General features: G+C 45.8%; 1 protein-coding gene across 1 annotated transcript in view; it reads left to right on the top strand.

The window, feature by feature from the left end:
* Nucleotides 1-17137, top strand: part of SORD (sorbitol dehydrogenase) — a 33946-nt gene extending 16809 nt beyond the window's left edge. Inside the window, 7 exon segments of the mRNA XM_030318289.2 lie at nucleotides 3372-3531; nucleotides 7216-7334; nucleotides 10667-10732; nucleotides 11690-11833; nucleotides 11836-11864; nucleotides 14987-15105; nucleotides 16000-17137. Coding sequence (XP_030174149.1) covers nucleotides 3372-3531; nucleotides 7216-7334; nucleotides 10667-10732; nucleotides 11690-11833; nucleotides 11836-11864; nucleotides 14987-15105; nucleotides 16000-16165 — 803 coding nt within the window. The 3' untranslated portion in view covers nucleotides 16166-17137.
* The last annotated feature ends 1597 nt before the right edge of the window (nucleotides 17138-18734 follow it).

Below are 18734 nucleotides of genomic sequence, written 5' to 3'. Positions count from 1 at the left end.
GCCACTGTACAGCCTGGAAACGACATCAGATCATTTGAGGGAAGGAGAAGGTTGGCAGGAGATACCATTTCTCCAGTTATAAGGCTCTCTGAGCACAGCTACATGAAGAGGAACTTTCTGGCCCTGAAGAAGCTAGACTTGTGTCTCACTTAAGAATGTTGTCAGGCTCTCCATTCATCATGAGTGGAAGTTGAGAAAGCCCCTGAGAATTTTGTGGGGCTATCCCAAAGGGGAAGATTCATAGTTTCCAACAGCTCCTGAGTGGTTCTTACCTGTGGGTCCAGATATCTAAATACTAGTCATAATAAGAGTGTGGGGGTTCTTTAAATTTCAGTTATAATAAGTGCTGAGTGCAATCCACAATGAGTCCAACCTTGTGCTTTGAGGGATACAGAGAATTGAGAAGATATGATACCTGGATACTTTCATCTAGCTGGGAAGACCAGACATCAGGACATAAATACCAATAATTAGAGAATAAGACCATTAGGTACTATAAGGTATGAGAAAGAATTGGCTCTCGCAGTTCAAAGAAAGGGCATTTGTGATGGGCAGAGGTCTTAAATGAAGGTTCATGGAGGAGATACATCTTGGGCTGGATATTTAGCAATAATAATTGTAGGAAGAAAGTAGCTAATATTCATTGCTTTACTGTTAGCCTCCATTTTAATATTTACATGTATAATTATGTATGTCATTACTGAAACAACTGTATAAGGTAGGCATTATTTTCTTCCTTAACAGATGAAGAAGTAAAGCATGGTGATTAGGCAGAGTCATACACTAGTGAGTCTCAAGCTGGGACGCCTGTCTTGGTCTTTCTGACTCTAAAGCAAGTGCTCAGAACCATTGGCTTGCCCAGCATCTGGAGACTTGAAACGGTTTTGTATTTGAGTTAGTGAAGGGGTCTGAAGCTAATATTCTAGTTAAAGGAACAGAGTAGTAAAACCACAGAGATGAGCATAATATATCTGGGTCGCTAATAAATCTATGGTGCTCAGAGTAGAGGTTCTGTGTTGGGGAGTTAGTGGAGACGATAAAAATGCATAATCTATATACAAGTCCCTCTTTAAAAAGCACTGTACAGCTGTGAGTTGTTATTATTATATTATTACAATGTAATAATTGGAAGACAAAACTGAGTAATATAAAACTCCACCTGATTATGGAGACCCTTGAATGCTAGATTGCAGAAGTTATCGTCAATGGTAGACCATAATTTGGAGAAAGTTCAGTGGGCCAAGGGGAAAGTAGAGAGGGATAGAAGGAAGGGACACACACAGGTTAGGGGAATATATTTTATGGTTGCATAAATATGGTTGCATTTCTGTGGATCCTTTTTTTTTTCTTTGAGAAGACAAAATTTTTATTTAAGTGTTTCATATGCTAATTTGGACTGAAAATTCTAATCAACTAGTCTAGAAAGAAGGAACACACTCAGAGTAGTTCTTAACATTTGTTGATAAAGTTTTCACACAAATCTTAAAGAATCAATAAATATAAGGCATGGAAAAATTCTTTTTTATTATTTTTTTTATTTAAATTTTTTTTTTCAACGTTTTTATTTTTTATTTTTGGGACAGACAGAGACAGAGCATGAACGGGGGAGGGGCAGAGAGAGAGGGAGACACAGAATCGGAAACAGGCTCCAGGCTCTGAGCCATCAGCCCAGAGCCCGACGCGGGGCTCGAACTCACGGACCGCGAGATCGTGACCTGGCTGAAGTCGGACGCTTAACCGACTGCGCCACCCAGGCGCCCCAGGCATGGAAAAATTCTTAATTTAAATACAATCTGGCTATCTATCTTATAGTTTGAATTTCCTGTAAAATAACACCAGCTCAGATAATTATAATAATGATAAATACAATGCAAATAGTTAATACTACTTATATTGCTACTATTATTATCATTGCCACCACTACTTTTAATGAGCGCTAACTACATCCCAGGACCCTGTGTTATTCTGTAGGTAGTTTTAATGCAAAGGCATAAAAATAACTTAAGGTGTGCCTATTTAGTAAAGGGAAAACCTCCCACGGGTGACACTCCTCAGGCTAAGGAGGGCCCTAGCTCCACTGTTCCACCCCTGTGCGGGTGGGGCTGGGGACTGACTGGGAAGGGACACAAAGGAAGGAAGTTTCCAAGGTAGTGGTAATATCCTGTATCTTGATAGGGGCTTATATTACACAGGTGAATGCATTTTTCAAAATTCATCTAGTGATCCATGTAAGATTGTGCATTTTCTATATTTAAATTTTACCTTAAAAAAGAACCTCAAACAAGTTTGAACTCTAGTTAACGATAGGCAGGCTGAAGTATTTAAGCATGGAGTGTACTAATGGCTACAAGCTACATTGAAATGCATCAGCTCAATGGATAGAGGAGAGATAGATAGATTGGATGGATGGGCAGCTATGTGATAAAGAGAATTAGCTACATGTTAATTGAAGAATCGAGGTGCAGGACATCTGGGTGTTCACTGTACAGTTCTTCCAACTTCAGTGTATGTTTGAAAAAAATTTTTTTTAATGTTTATTTATTTTTGAGACAGAGAGAGACAGAGCATGAACAGGGGAGGGGCAGAGAGAGAGGGAGACACAGAATCTGAAACAGGCTCCAGGCTCTGAGCTGTCAGCACAGAGCCCGACGCGGGCCTCCAACTCACGGACCGCGAGATCATGACCTGAGCCCAAGTCGGATGCTTAACCGACAAAGCCACCCAAACGCCCCAGTTTGAAAATTTTCATAATGAAAAGATAGAAGACCAATTCTAGGCCTGGGTTTCCAAGCAAGCATAGTGAGGCAGAGGAGACGTACACTAGTTCACAAGCCTGGAAGTTACTCTCTGCTCTGCCAGAGCCCGAGACCTCTGTGGTCATTTGCCTGAGCAGGTCTGCAAACTGGGGATCACCTAACTCCTAGTTATTGTCAAAATGCAACCAGACTGAACATAGGCATGCCATAATTGTGGCTCCTGTGTTTGTCAAGGCCTTGGCCCATATTTTCAAAGCAGGTGAAGAAAAAAAAATGTCTGCAAACTCCATGCAGCGGTTTGAGATGAATCCTGGACCTGGCTTGCCTTAGAGATGGGACTGGTTCTGTGTTTCCCAAGCTGGGAAGTGGTTGTGGAGCTGAGGGGTGGATTGGCTTGTTCCATGGTTGGTAAAAGGGCAGGCCAAACCAGTCTGGAGAAGTGTGCTGGTCATGTTCTGTGTAGCATCCTGAGTTTTCTGTGGAAGCACTAATGGGTTGAGCTTGTCTAGGGGGCCCTGGATCCCGGGGAGGTGGGTGTCTCCCCCTGCTGGCATCTCCCCAGGAGCATGTGCCCCTTCACAGCAGCTCTGCCCCTGCTCACGTTTTCCTCTCCAGGGGATCGTGTTGCCATCGAGCCAGGTGCTCTGCGAGAAATGGATGAATTCTGCAAGATTGGCCGATACAATCTGTCGCCATCCATCTTCTTCTGTGCCACGCCCCCTGATGACGGGAACCTCTGCCGGTTCTATAAGCACAACGCTGACTTCTGCTACAAGTTAGTGCCCAAGGCCTGGCCTGGCCACCTGGGACCTCTCTCCCCCTCCTTTTTGGTTGGGGTTCTTTCTCCTAGTTTCCTGCGGTCATTTCTTTGTTCTTTTCAGCTTATAATTTCAGACACGAAGCATCCTCTCCACAGGCCCTTCTGGGGGCACTGAGGGAAGGCAGCTTGACTAGGGCTAAGACTGACTCACAGTACTTGGTTTTAGTCTTTGGGCTGAAGTTCCCGTTTCCTAGAGCAACAATAGAAAATTGTTGCCAAAATCACTCACTCCTCTCCAGCCATCCTGCAGATAACTTGCTGAGGTTCATCCTCCATTACTGGTTTCCAAGGCAGCTCCCAGGAAAGAGAACTTATTACATCAGTGACCCCCAGTAACAGCAACAATTGGGGCTTACAGACGAGGCATGGCATGGAGCCAGGGCATGAGCTTTGGGACCCTGGATCCACTCTCTCCTAGTGAGTGACTTTGAGGAAATGACTTAACCTTCCTCTGCTTCAGTCTCATTTAATCACCCAAAGATTAAATGAGGGCAATGCGTGTGAAATCACAATTATTATTCCCACATGCCTGGCCTTTTACTAATAAGTGCTTTGCATGCCTCATCTTATTGAACCTTCATAAGAATAATGGTGAGGTGGGCACCAGGACTGCAGTTTTGTGCAAGGGTGCAGACCCAGGAAGAGACTGCAGAGCAGAGCAAGGACTCAAGCTGGGGCAGCTGAGAGTCTTAAATTCCTGTCCTGTGCTCACTGCCCTACCCCAACTCTCAAAATGGTTTTGGGGTGAGAATTGGTATCTGCAGAAGCGCAGTGTTGCTCCCATGGAGCTCTGGGGTGCTGATGTGCCTCTTTCCTTCTGACTGTCTGACAGGTGTATTTTCCTCCCATTCCGACCTGGCCCCAGCTATGGCTCTGTTGGTCAGGATGGGGCTTGTCTGAAAGGGGCCAGGTGCCATTACAGGGGCAGTCTGATAGATCTGAGTTTTCTAGTGCCTACTGGAAGCCTTGAGAGGAGTCAGAGGCCAGACCTCGTGATGCGTTTAAGTCAACATCTAACTGCTCTAGAAGAAAGCAAGTTAGTGCATAGAGTCTACCTTTCAGCAAGTGGTTTCCGACCATCCTCCCTTTTCTGGGCCCTTTCCAAGTCAAGGCACCAAACGAGGTTTTCATGAAAGGCAGAAAAGCAAAATGATAAATTTCAAGACTAACCGCTGGTCTCTGCCATTGACCAACTGTGTGACGTTCAGCGAGTTACTTAAACTTTGTAACCTCAATATCTTTGCTCGTAAAATGGAGATGATAATAGCACCAATATGGTGAAATGCATAGCTTATTGACATAATTCCATGAGAAAAGTTTATCAAGTACTCAGCATGAGGCCTGGCACATAGTAGGTGCTCAATGAATGGTGCCATGATATGTCATAGATATGGCCTTGTGTCTGGGGGATAGTACAGATTAGGTATGAAAGGAAGTCTTGCACTGGGGATGGAGGTGGGTGGGCCTTTGTAGACAATGGTGGGAGAGGGTGTATTCTGTTGGCAGTGTTAATGGGAGGGCTGAGGAGGGCCCCTAGGGACGTGCAACCCCCCACCTCTCCTTTTCTCCCAGGGTGCTTTCTGCTCCGTCCCCACACCAGCCCTGGACCCACACCCTCTTCTCTGGTTTCTGTTTGTGAGGATTCCTATTACTGCCACGGCCTCTTTATTTTCCTACCCACCTATTTTCTTTTTTATCTTCCTGCTTCCCCCTTGACTTCTTGATTATCCTTTTGCTGTTCCCTCAACCCTATGTGAAAACCACCAAGTTGCATTATTCTCTGATGTTTATAAAGTCAGGAAAGATCAGAGCTGGGAAGAAACTTAGAGTGTTCCCATCCCCCCTTCCCTCCCACTGAACAAAGTCAGGTTAGTGGGAGCATAGAGGAGGACCCAGAGACTCTCCAAAGGTCAGTGGCAAAGGCCCTGGGCCCAGGACTCTTCCTGGTGCTTCTGCTACATGCCAGGTGCCCTCCCCGTGTGGCTAGTGGTGGCTGTCTAGGTGATTAAGGCAGCACCTGCCTAATGAGTAGAACAATCTCACCACAATATCCTCTATCATCACCATCCTCAATCCCATTTTCCTGGGTGTTCTGCTAAGGGGAAATCAGAGTGAAGGTTAAGAGCAGCACACCATTCCTGACCAAAGACCACCTCAGCTCAGAGCCCACACAAGCCTTGGGGGAAGTCCCAGATGTGAAGGGGCAGGCATGTCTGAGGCAGTATGGTTGGTGATTCCTTGGAGAGTTTGGGAGTCTTCATTATTTCACTTCAAAATCTCTTTTATAGAATTGATGGGTCACATTGGGTGGGAAGGGGTGATGGTGGCAATCTGAGCAGGAGAGAAGATTGAAGTAGGGGAGACAATGTGAGAGACGCAGAGGGAGGGAGGAGGAAATGGTGGGGGGCAGCAGGCAGAGGCCAACTGTAAGCCTCATTACTTATTCTGTGGAGTAGTGTGACAGGTCATGGGAACAAGCACATGGTTTGGCTGACACCTCCTTTTGGAACTTGAGGATTTTCATGTTCTAGCATGTGGAGGTTTGGGGGCCCTGAATAAAAATACTGGACAGTGAGGAATTAGCAGAAGTGACATGTGAACCACATTGCTGCTGGTACTAGCAGGCGGCTGATACGGTGCAGGCAGGATGTGGAACCAGAGACCTGAGTTCAGGTCTTGCTTTTCCACTCATTAGCCTTGTAACCTTGGGCAAGTCTCTGAATGTCATTGAGCTTCAGTTTCCTCTTCTGTAGAATGAAGGTAAAAATAAAGCCTGTCCTTCCTGCCTGACAAGGTCATGGTGAGGATCAAATGAGATAATGGATGAAAAAGCCCTCTAATCTGTAAAGCCTTATGCAAATGTTTGCTGTCATCATCATCGGGGTTGTTAATAGGGTCAGGATGCCAGTGGACTGGGAAGTGAAAACCAAGAACCCGCGGTGAAGGTGACGCAGCATTTAATCAACTGCCTGGAAGAGAGGCCCTTTTCCCCTTTACAACCAGTCCAGGGGCAGCCAGGCAGCTGCTGCCATCAGATGTGGTTCTTCTGGAACATACAATTCGGGGGAGGGCAGCAAACAAGAGTGACATCAGCTTCTAAATCACTGTTTGGCAAAGCTGCTGATAGTTGGGATTGTTTGCTGAAGTGAAACCAGAAAGGCTATATACATAGGTTTGAGAAAGCAGACGAGATGCTGGAGTGTGGTCATATTAACCTCTTATTAAATGAACTTCTCATTTATTACTGGTAATCACAACATATCTCTTCTTGGGTAACATGTTGAAAAAAACATAATGTGTGCACATTCACTGAAGTGATTTGTCCAAAAAAAACCATTTTCAGAACAGGGCAGCATGGCATGGATTCTGGAATCAGACCTATCTGGTTTCCATTTCAACCCTTTGAGCCTCTCACTAGTTTGAACCTTTGGCACAAGTCATTTAATTCTCCAAGGCTCTGTTTCTTTGTCTGTAAATGAGAATATTAGTGCCTACACTAGAACTCTTCCAAGGTTTGTGTGAATGAATATATGTAAATTGCTCAGCATGTTGCTAGGCACATAAGCAAATGCTCAATAAATATTAGCTATTGTTGTTACCCAGAGAGGGACTAACTGAGTGTGTTGAATGACACCCTAGGCTTCCTGACAATGTCACCTTCGAGGAAGGGGCCCTGATTGAGCCACTGTCTGTGGGGATCCATGCCTGCCGGCGAGCTGGAATCACCCTGGGGAACAAGGTCTTTGTGTGTGGAGCTGGTAAGAAACAGATGATACTGTGGTTATGAATTCCTTAAAGGGTAATGTGGAGATCCCTCTGCCGTCTCATTCCCCCACCAATGGCTGGAATTGGTCCTAGAATCTTTCTGGGTGGAAGAGGATTACGGTTGTCCCATTCCCTCAGTGACCAGCACTTTGCTAAATAAACTATCTGCAGACATAATAGTATTTCATGTTATTTCCTAAGCAATATATCTGTTTTTGTTCATTTAAAGAATGTAATTTGGGATGATTTTTTTAACTTAACAGGGAATATTTTTGGTAGTTAAGGGAAAGGTGACTTTCTGAACTTAAGTCATGACAGAGAAGTGGTCTCCTGGTCCATCCAGGAATGAGGTGGGTCCTGCCCACGGCCAGTGGAAGGAATGGAGTCCAGTCCACCCTGAGCCAGCACTCGGCTTGCATTGGGGTTGCAGCTGGCTGCGTTCTCTCCTCCCCTGCTTCCAGCCACCCGAACAAAACCCTAGCAGCCTCAGACTGAACCATTCTAGGTGTCTAATGCTAGTGACACAGACAACATGCTCATACTCCTTGTGGGTGTGATTTGGTGTTCCTCACACACCCTTTTAGGCATAATTGACATATAACATTACCTTAGTTCAGGTACACGTGATGATTTGATATTTGCACGTATTACCAAATGATCAGCACCATAAGTCCAGTTAACACCTGTCACTATACATAGTTACAAAAATTTGTGATGAGAACTTTTAAGATCTACTCTTTTAGCAACTGTCAAATATGCAACATGGTATTATTGACTATAATCATCATGCTGTATGTTATATCCCCATGATTTATTTACTTTAGAAATGGAGGTTTGTACCTTTTGACCCTCTTCACTCATTTCACTCACCTCTCACCATGCCCCCTCTGGAAACCATTTCCTACTATTATTTGTGAGTTTTGTTGTTTCATTTTGCTTTTGTTTGGATTCCACATGTAAGTGAGATCCTACAGTATTTGTCTTTGTCTGATTTATTTCACTCAGCATAATGCCCTCAAAGTCATCCATGTTGTCACAAATGGCAAGATTTCTTTTTTTACAGCTGAATAATATCCACTGTGTACATATAAACCACATTTTCTTTGTATATGCATCTGTTGATGGACACTTAGGTTGTTTCCATATCTTGGCTGTTGTAAATAATGGTGCAATGAACATGGGGTACAGATATCTTTTTGAGTTAGTGTTTTTCATTAAATACCCAGAAGTGGACTTACTGGATCATCTGGTAGTTCTATTTTTTATTTTGTGAGGAAACTCCATACTGTTTTCCACAGTGCCCATACCAATTTACATTCCCGCTAACAGTGCACGAGAGTTCCCTTTTCTCCATATCTTTGCCAACACTTGTTATTTCATGTCTTTTATTTTTATTTTTTTTTCATGTCCTTTTTAATAGTAGCCATTCTGACAGGTGTGAGGTGATATCTCATGTGGTCTTGATTTGCATTTCCCTAATGATGAGTGATGTTATGCACCTTTCCATGTACCTGTTGGCCACCTGTACGTCTTCTTTGGGAAAATGTCTGTTTAGGGGTGCCTGGCTGGCTCAGTCAGTAGAACATGCAACTCTTGATCTCAGGGTTGTAAGTTCAAGGCCCACTTTGGGTATGTATATATATATATATATATATATATATATATATATATATGAAGAAAATGTCTTAGATCCTCTGCCACTTTTAAAATCAGATCGCTTGGCTTTTTGCTGTTGATTGTATGAGTTCTTTATATATTTGGGTATTAACCCCTTATCAGATATATGATTTGCAAATGTTTTCCCTTACTTGATAGGTTGCCTTTTTCATTTTGTTGATGGTTTTCTTTGCTGTGCAGAGCTTTTTATTTTTTTTAAATTTATTTTTATGAGAGAGAAAGAGAGGGGGGAGGAAGAGAATCCCAAGTAGGCTCCATGCTGTCAGTACAGAGCTCAATGCAGGGGCTGAGTCTCACAACTGTGAGATCATGACCTGAGCTGAAATCAAGAGTTGGATGCTTAACTGACTAAGCCACCCAGGAGCCCCACAAGTGACATATGTGTGTGTGTGTGTGTGTGTTTGTGTGTGTGTGTGTATACTTAATTTGCATAAGTAATTCCTTTTGACATAGAAAAAGAAGTCATGCATACCACATGTGTATACACACAGAAATTCACCCATAGCCCCATCACCTATCATCCTGAAAGAGAACCACTGTGAATATTTTGATGTAGAATTTTCAGGTTTTTAATTTTTTTAAATGTATATTTATTTTTGAGAGAGAGACAGAGTGTGAGTGGGAGAGGGGCAGAGAGAAAGGGAGACATAGAATCTGAAGCAGGCTCCAGGCTTTGAGCTGTCAGCACAGAGCCCGATGCGGGGCTCAAACTCAAAACCTAAGCCAAAGTTGGATGCCTAACTGACTGAGCCACCCAGGTGCTCTGAAGCTTTCGGTTTTTTAAAATGAGATCATGGTAAACATGCCTTATTTTACCTACTCTTTTTAAAAAAAATTGATATATTATGAACCTCTTTCCATCACACTGGATGAACGAGTTATGACATAATTTTTAATAGTTGTGTAATACCCCATTGTAGTTTGTTTAGCTAATCACCTCTTTGTTGGTCATTTCAAGTATCTTCCAGTGTTTTGACTTTGGGAGGAAACTCACAAAATTATTTTCAAAGGCAGTGTCAAAAGCAAATCCTCAAAGAATCTGCACAGTCTCATTTTGTGGGTCTGGTTTTGTACTAAAACCGTGTCATCCAGCATGCAGATGCTGTGGGAAGCAAGTGGTCTCTGGACTGATTTTTAAGTCCCTGAACATCCTAGAGCTGCCTGAGCAGCTGGGTCAGCCCATGAAGCCAGGTCACTTAAGCCAAGGTGGTCCTCAGAGGACACCTGTAAAGGATGTGTCTCTCCTTGGGGGGATGTGATGGGTTCTAAGAGGGTAGGAGCCAGAGAGAGAACAGGACAGTGTATCCAGGCCTTCTGAGACATTTTATTCTCTTAACAAATATATTTTCTCGAGCCCTCTTCTAATTTGCCATTTTCCCCAAGCAGAGTAAACGGAAAGGTTCTAGCTTTGAGGTTGAGAGAATTAAATGGAACTCAGCAGTAGGAGCAAATTTCATGTCCAGAACAGTTCTTCATATATTCATGTGCTTATGCATTCAACAGATAGTTGTTAAGGCCTCACTATGTGGTAGGCACCAGGGTAGATGCTAGAGGTGCACACAAGCTATGGTTCCTGTCCATGGCCTGGACAAGGGGTGAGCTGATGTTTAATATTTCACAAACATCTCCCATTTCCTGCTTTATTTAGGGCCAATTGGACTGGTCACTTTGATCGTGGCCAAGGCAATGGGTGCAGCCCAAGTGGTGGTGACTGGTAAGAAGGTTTTCTTTTCAATCTTCTTGAAGAGGAAACAGCGGCCTACCATTTAGGCCAGGGGCTTGAGAACTATTCCTTTCCTGGAGTGCTGGGTTTCTAAAGGGGCTCTTCCTCTTTTCTCCCCCCGGGTTCAATGGTTGAAAAGCCCACCCAGGGGCAGAGGGTGGCTGCTGCGGAGAAGGTCTGGCTCTTTATGTGTGGACCCCAGATGCCCCTACGCTCACTCAGTTCTAAGAAGACGCTTAGCCCCTGGTCCATTTGACCAAACCCAGGAGGTAAAGGTGTGCTTGTGTGTGCGTGAGGTGGAGTTAGTGGGATCTATGATATGTTTATAGGAGGGTGTTTGTGTGTGCAGTGTATGGTATGGGTGAGAGATGTGTGTATGTGTGAGGAGAGCTTATCTGTGACAGTATGTGTGGAAGCATGTAGGGTATAGAAGGGTGTGTGTGTGTGTGTGTGTGTGTGTGTGTGTGTAAGGTATCTGAGAGTGTGGGTTTGGGTGAGTGTATAGAATTGTGGAGTATGTGGATATAAGGGGAGTAGGGATGTAGGAGAGTGAGTGCTTTGTGTGTGGAGAAGGTATCAGTGTATAGAAGGTATCTGAATGTATATGTGAGGACCAGGTACCTTTAAGAGAGAGAGAGAGGGAAGCTATGTAGAGCTGTGTGGTGTGTATAGGGGGTGTGGGGATGTAAAACAGTGGATATTTGAGAAATGATCTGAGTGAGAGGGATGGGGGAAGGGAAAGGGAGAGTGTGTGTGTGTGTGTGTGTGTGTGCAGCTGTGTGGTGTGTATGGGAGAGTGTGAAGGTGTAGAGAGTAAGTGTTTGGGCTCAGTAACACCATCCACTACACCAGAGTTTTATTACCACTAAAACATACACCTCCATCTTCATTTTCTCTCCAATCCGCCATCCAGTTCTCAGTTTGAAAGAAACTTTTGTTCAACTTTAGATCTGTCTGCCACTCGGTTGTCTAAAGCCAAGGAAGTTGGGGCTGATTTCGTCCTCCAGATATCCAAGGAGAGCCCTAAAGAAATCGCCAGTAAAGTTGAAGATCTGCTGGGGTGCAAGCCAGAAGTTACCATCGAGTGCTCGGGGTGGAGCTGTCCATCCAGGCGGGCATCTATGTGAGTAGGATGTGGGTCGCTGAAGCTGGTGGGCAGCTCTGGGAAATCAGTGCAGGGTAGGTAGCAGTAAGGAGTGCTAGGAACAGGTGTCTCCACCCTTGTTATGTGACCCCCCCCTCACACACACAAGCAAAATTAGGTAATCTAGTTATCCCTGGTGGTTTTTCTTATTTTCTTTTTTTTAATTTCACTTGTCTAGTACTCTTATTAGGTCGGTGTAAAGTCTAAACAAGGTAACAGGCATATATGGGCCTTGAAAAATGTTAAGAGACACACCCCTTTAAAATGGGGTTGCTATCATGATCATATCTGTGGTCATAAAAGCAGTGCTATTGGTCAAAAGATAACAGAAGGAAGAGGGAACCATGCCTTAGTTGTGTGTGGGAATCCCTATCTTCTTTAATTGAGGAAAACTGCAGTCTTTGAGTCATTGATACAAAGTGAGAGCCATTCATTTAGTTAGTCACAAAGGTGTGGTGATTTTTAGGGTCACAGTTGGCCACTACTCTTCTGTCCCAGACCTGGCAACAGGTAGCTGCCAACACCTGATTTGCACCTCGGCAACCCCCAGTAGTTTATGGGAAGTTGGTGGAATGGGGGTGGGGAACGGCATTGATACCAAGTATGAGGAAAAGAGGGGAGAAAGAATACCTTCTAGGCTTCAGCCTCACCATGTGCTGCGTCTTCTGCTGGGTACTTTATAAATGTGATGCCAGATCTGCCCAGTAGCCGTGAAGATTAGTTATCACTGCCTACATTTTACCACAAGAGGCCTGGTGACTTGCCTTGAACACACTGCCCCAGTGCCTGAGTTTTTCTTACTCTGTCCACTGCTTAGGAGAAAAGGGAAGAAGGGGACCAGGAGCCAATGGGCAACCATGCTGGCAGGGAGGGACTGGGCTGAGGAGGGTGGTGGCAGCAGCCTCCAGCACTGAGCACACAAACCCCTGCTCCCACATTGCTTCCTCGCGGCAGTACAGGCTTCCTCCTTCCTTCTGAGTCACAGCTGGTCATGCGTAAGGGCACTTTGCACCTGCAAGACATTCTGGGGATGGCAGAGCTGCCTACCTATTTTCCTACCTGAATACCCATGGCATCAGGGGCTGAGGAAGTGTTGGGAGGGCGGGGAGGAACAGGTGCCACTTTTTCTTTGTCCTAAGTTCCAGCTGGAGCCGGCCCACCCTCTGCTCCACTGTCAGAGATGACAGTTGCCATGTGGGAAGGGGCAAAGAGAAACCTTTCGGTCTGTGTGTGATTAGTCAACCAGTGACTTGTCTTGGGCTCCTGCTGCATTCCGGCTTTGTGCTGGGCACTTTGAGGGCTATGATGAATAAGGTGTGTCCCTCTTCAAGTTGTTGGCAGTCAGTGACCCCCACTCCAGAGGAAGGCAAGTAAAAGCCATGGCTTCATAATGCAAGACTCTCTCTTCTCCCCTGCCTGGAGAACATTGGGAACAGTTGGCATCTATCTCCAGCTGTTGACGACGTTGGGGGCCCGGTGCTTGGCTACCTGAGGCAGCTGGGCCTGAAGCCAGTACCTCTCCTGAGTGGGGAATAGAGCCATTATGCATGACAGATGCTATAGGGTGCTGCAGGCCACCCCACCAACAGGCAGGTTAGGTGGAGGCATCTTATATGGACACACCTGAGAGTCACTTTCCTGGCAGGTTTGTGACTAGAAAATGTCTGGGAAGAAACATGGCAAATGCTTAGGGTAGAGTTCATGACATCTTGGTGCAGAGGGTCCCACCCACAAAACAATAGTCAGGTAGTCCAAGCATTCCTTTGCCTGTGGTCTGCAAATAGCTGGCCTCCTGGCAGCTTGGGATGGCCAGCTTGGTAGTATTCCTCCTTCTCACTAGGTAGAGAGGAAATACTGATGGGGGAACAGTTCTTCTAAACAATTTATCACTCAAAAAGTTTTTCTGTGGCTCACTCACAACTTTGAACTCACCTCCCACCCCACCCCACCTTTTCCAGTGGGGACAGCAACATTTTCCAGTGGTGAGAGCGCCTTTCCTAAACTGACAGTGGTCATAAGTCACAGTGGTTGTAAGTGGCCCTGTGCTTCAATAAAAACAGAAAACATGCTGAACGATGAGCCCATCCTAGTGCGAGGACTGTGATTTTTATCCTAACAGCCCCACTGGGAGGCATCATCCTGATCGTATACACGAGGAAGCTGCTTGAGAGGGTCCCATAGCTCAAAAGTGCAAAGTCCAAAGTCACCCCTATTCTGCAGGCTTCTCTTCATGGCATTTCCTTCCCCCCATAGGCTGTGATGTGTGGCTTTTTGCAGCTCCACTGGTTAGACTGGTCCCAGTAAGTGCTAGCTGCTCCCAACTATAATGAAAATGAACTATTTTTCCATCTCTCACAATACTGACCACAGTGATCCCCAAAAATCTCTGGTGGAGGCACAACACTCATGTGGAATCAGTGGAATGAGTGGAGATTGTCAAGAGAAATTTCATTCTCTGGCCCATTCTAAGGAGGGAAACTGATAAGGCAGATAGGTGTTCAAGGAAGACAAAACCTATGTGGCTGATACTGTTGGGATGAATGTCTCTGGAACAAAAATATTCTAAATGCCAGCCAGCCTGTGTGTGTAAGGCAGTCCTTTAAGCCAGAGAATTCTAATGGCCCTCCCCGTTTGTATGTGGTGGGTAGTTTTATCACCAAGAGGGTGCTTCTTAGAGGTTTGACCAAAGAGCTGTCTTTTATGGGGTTGACATTCTGGAGGAGGGGCAGGTGCTGAGATGAGGATGTACCTGAACCAACATCTGTACTGAATTAGTAAAGCTTTGAAAGATGCTCAGGGCCTGAAGGTTAACTGTTGGTAGGGGAGATTTCTCACTGGGGTCTGGAGAACTTGGCTATTTCCTAGGAGGCTGTAGACAGCCGAGGGTGCTCCCAGTGTACCTGGTCCTCCTCTGATCTTCACAGAAGATAACTCTGCTGCTCTGTTAAGTATGGCTAACATATGGAAGAGTTCACCAGTATAGAAAGAATCATATTCTCTGGAACATTTGGGTACTCACCTGATGCAAACAGATATTTATTTGTGCAAGAAGTCTGCATTTTCTGATCTTCTGAGTTTTCTTGGTCTTATCTCCTCTTCAGGCCACTCGTGCTGGTGGGACCCTGGTGCTCGTAGGACTGGGCTCTGAGATGACCACTGTGCCCCTCGTGCACGCAGCCACCGGGAGGTGGATATCAAGGGTGTTTCGATATTGCAACACGTGAGTATGTTGTGGGTGAGCCAGGGTAGTGAAGGGCCAGCAAGACCGAGCGTGGCCTCTGGAAACAGGATCCTCTCTTGTTTAGTCATGAGGGAACTTTTCCTTACCACACTGACAGCCATGCAACATGGTAGGGATCCAAAGACAGAGCATCAAACAAGAGGACAGAGATGGCGGAGGGAAGGATGGACAGCGGGAGGCAAGGAGGGGGATCTTGAAGCATGCTCTTTCTTGGATGTCTGCCCCTTATCACCCAGGCCCTCTCTTTTCCATTTCCTCAAGTGGCCACGTCTTCATTGTCCTCTTTTAAAGGGAAGAAGGAGAGAAAGGGGACAACAGAACAGCAAGAACTCAAGCCCCTTGGTTTCTACCCCAGAGCCCCAGGGCCCACCCTGGGAAGTGAGAGGGTCTTAGTTCACCCCACCTCATGTTCTGTGGTTCTGCCCTCTCCCCATCTGGGGAACTTTCCCAGGACCACCTTCCCTACCAGCGTCCGTCTATGACCGTCTATGACCATTCCTTCAGCAGAGTGCTCTTTTCTGATGAACTCTGCCAAGCCAAGCTGCAAAGGGGTGTGGCTGGGTTATCATGAGCTCCTTCTCTGAGGCTAATCTGCCTTTTCACAGTGGCCTCCATATGCCTTATGCCTTCATGCAAAGGAATTCTAAGCTTTGTGACAGACATTGCAGAGGGGTGGAAGCATTTGGGAACAGACTCTGGATTCCCAAGTTGCAAGTCATAAGATCATTTCCACCATCATTGGGCTGTAGAATAGACTCGCCAGGACCACAGTGCTATAAATAAAAATGGCCAAGCTGATCTTGTGCTTGGTAGTTTGGGGACCTAGTTCTTTCCTCCTGCAGGTTGAATGTAACACTTGTGATCTTTTTACAGGTGGCCGATGGCGATTTCAATGCTTGCATCCAAGTCTGTGAATGTAAAGCCCTTAGTCACCCATAGGTTTCCTCTGGAGAAAGCTCTGGAAGCCTTTGAAACATCCAGAAAGGGATTGGGGTTGAAAGTCATGCTTAAGTGTGACCCCAATGACCAGAATCCCTAATATTAATTGGGCTCTGCCCTCACCATTTCCGCCCCACCCCCCACCCCCCAGTATCTCCAGGCAGGGATGGGCTTTGAATACAGAAGTTTCTTTTGAGTAATGAAAACAATTCATTATAAGCAGAAAGCCTTACATGGAGGAATTGGTGTGCCTTAAAAACACAAGTAGGGACAGTTTGGGGGAATTTGCAGCCAGAATGACCTGTTCATGCAGAGCAAAGTTCAGCAAGTAGAGCAGAGTTTGGTGTAGGTACTGGGAACTCCCCTTCTTCCTGGAGCACCTGAGTTGAGTAAGGAAAGAAATCTGCCCATTGGGTTCCTGGTTCCACCACAACTGGCCAGGTGGGGATGGGAGCTGAGTTATGAAGAAATAACTTTATCAAGACTTAACTGGCCCAGAAATTGATTTTCATGAAAATCTCAGCTCAGGGTCTGGGATGAAGCGTTCTCAGCAGTTTTATAGTTTAGAGCACAGTGTTTCTAGACATAAGTGCTATTTGGTTTGATGATAAAAGACTTTAAGGGACTGACCTTCCTGCATCTAGGATAATTTTTAAATCTATCAAGAAAACAAAACAATGCTGAAATCCCTCATGAGGTCCAACCAGCTTGCATTCTCCAAATGTAAAAAAGAGTCAGGCAAGTTCTCAATATTGCTTAAAGATCACCTTTTCTTGAATTCCTAAGAGTTGTCTGTGACTTAAACTACCTTCCCAGCGCTCCCCACCCCCACCTGTCTGCTTTCAGGGGCAGTCCCTGAGCGCTCCTTTGTCACTAGACAACAGGGGAGGGGTCCTCACAGGATTTGCCCCCAAAGTGTCTGGCCAGTGCACCCGTCTTCCCACCCCACAGGGTTAGCATTCCTTTCACATTCACTGATGATAGACAATTCCATTTAATTCTGGTAATTATAAACAGAAAGCCTTCCTCCTCACAGCCTGTTAATAAAGCTCTTGGTATCTTTCTGTTTGAATGATCTCTCCGATCTTGTTTTGATCATGGGGTTTTCTTGTGTAAGATTTGGGTCCAAATCACTTTTTGCCCATTTGTGACTTTGAGACTATTGGTCAGGAATGAGGATATTGTAGCTGTGACCTAACTTGGGCTGCAGCCTTTTAATCCTTCACTTCAGCTGGGAGTGGAGGGTGAGTTTGAAGAGGTGCTGGCTTTCTTGTGACTGGGGCAGGCCATGATCGCTGCTTGGAATTCCTCAACTGCTTTGGGTAATAAATTGTGCTTGTGGTACCTGACTGCTGCACCTGTTTGTGCCCCTTTGTAGGGAGGAATGGACTCTGGCTACCCATTTAACAAAGGGAAGGACCCAGGATTTTTGAAAGCGACACATTTTCTGCATCAAATATAATTTCATTAACTTGGAAATTTATGTTCATGATCTCTAATCCTCACAGCAAGCCAGATACGTCAGATTATTTTACAGCTAAGGAAAAAGAGACATCAAGGAATTTGCTCAAGGTCACCCACTGCTTTTCCTGTCTCATGTTCTCTCTGGAGGAAGGGGGCGAGTCTTGAGACTTCTGTGCACACTCAGCAGCCACAGAGCCCACTTGTACTTTCTTCTCTGTGTTCCGCTTAGCTCCAGGGGCAGACTTGCCAGCTGCCTCCTCTTAACTCCTAGCTCTGGTGCCCAGAGTTCCTTGAATGAGGAATGAGAAGGCCTTCCCCTTCTAGATGGAAGGCTTCCAACAGAAATGCTCCTGAGGGAGGTGGATTCACTGTTAAGTTCACAAGTAGCCACTTTTCCTTTGATTGTGGTTTATTGGAGGGAAAAGACCCCTGAAACTGAGAAGGACTTAGGAGCTACAGAGGGGACCCTGGGAAGGTGGGGCTACCAAGGACAAAGGCATGGGTGACCTATCTCACAATTGTGATTTGGCTGGATCTTCTAAGTCTAGCGTTGCTTGGTGTGTTGGCTGGGCTTCGTGCTGCTGCCACCAGGGCAGTGATGAAGTGAATGACCTGATGGAAAGTGGCCGTTCAGACAATACTTCCCATTGCCAAATCCCCTCACTGCTCTTAAGCCACTAGACAGTTTCACAGCTCCCAAGCAGGGGCAGCGAGGGTGATAGGAGAGGAGGGGCTGTGGGTGGGCTGCCCACTCAGTGAGTCCTCTGGGTGGTGAGAGGGCCCAAGCTGGTATTACTGAGCTGTGCCTGGCTCCCTCACTCTGCGGCCTTTGTTGAAATGTTCCCCATTGCCATTTGGAAGGAATTGCAGGAAGCCCAGGCATTGAATTCTTCAGCCGTCTCACTTAGTGCTCAATAATATTGATTAACTCAGTGAATCAGTCCCGGAACCAGGAATATGGCCCTGTCAGCCTCTGTGCTCACTAGTGCCTGGCACCTAGTTGGCTTTCAAATCAACAGAGGACCCCACCCAGCTGGCACTCCCAACACTAGGGTGGGGTGTGTGGGTGGAGAGCTGTGAAGAAGGACCCTGAAGGCAGGCTGGAGGGTGGAAGGGGGAGGCTAGCCCATGGGCCCTAAAGGAGAAAAGTGGACACAGCTCCAGCAACTTCTCTTGACATCCACCTTTGGCTACAGTAAAGTCAC

The sequence above is a fragment of the Lynx canadensis genome, chromosome B3 (genome assembly GCF_007474595.2).
Source record: "Lynx canadensis isolate LIC74 chromosome B3, mLynCan4.pri.v2, whole genome shotgun sequence".
Lineage (NCBI taxonomy): Eukaryota > Metazoa > Chordata > Mammalia > Carnivora > Felidae > Lynx > Lynx canadensis.
Note: the sequence above shows the minus strand (reverse complement) of the source record. Positions and strands in the feature narration are given on the sequence as shown.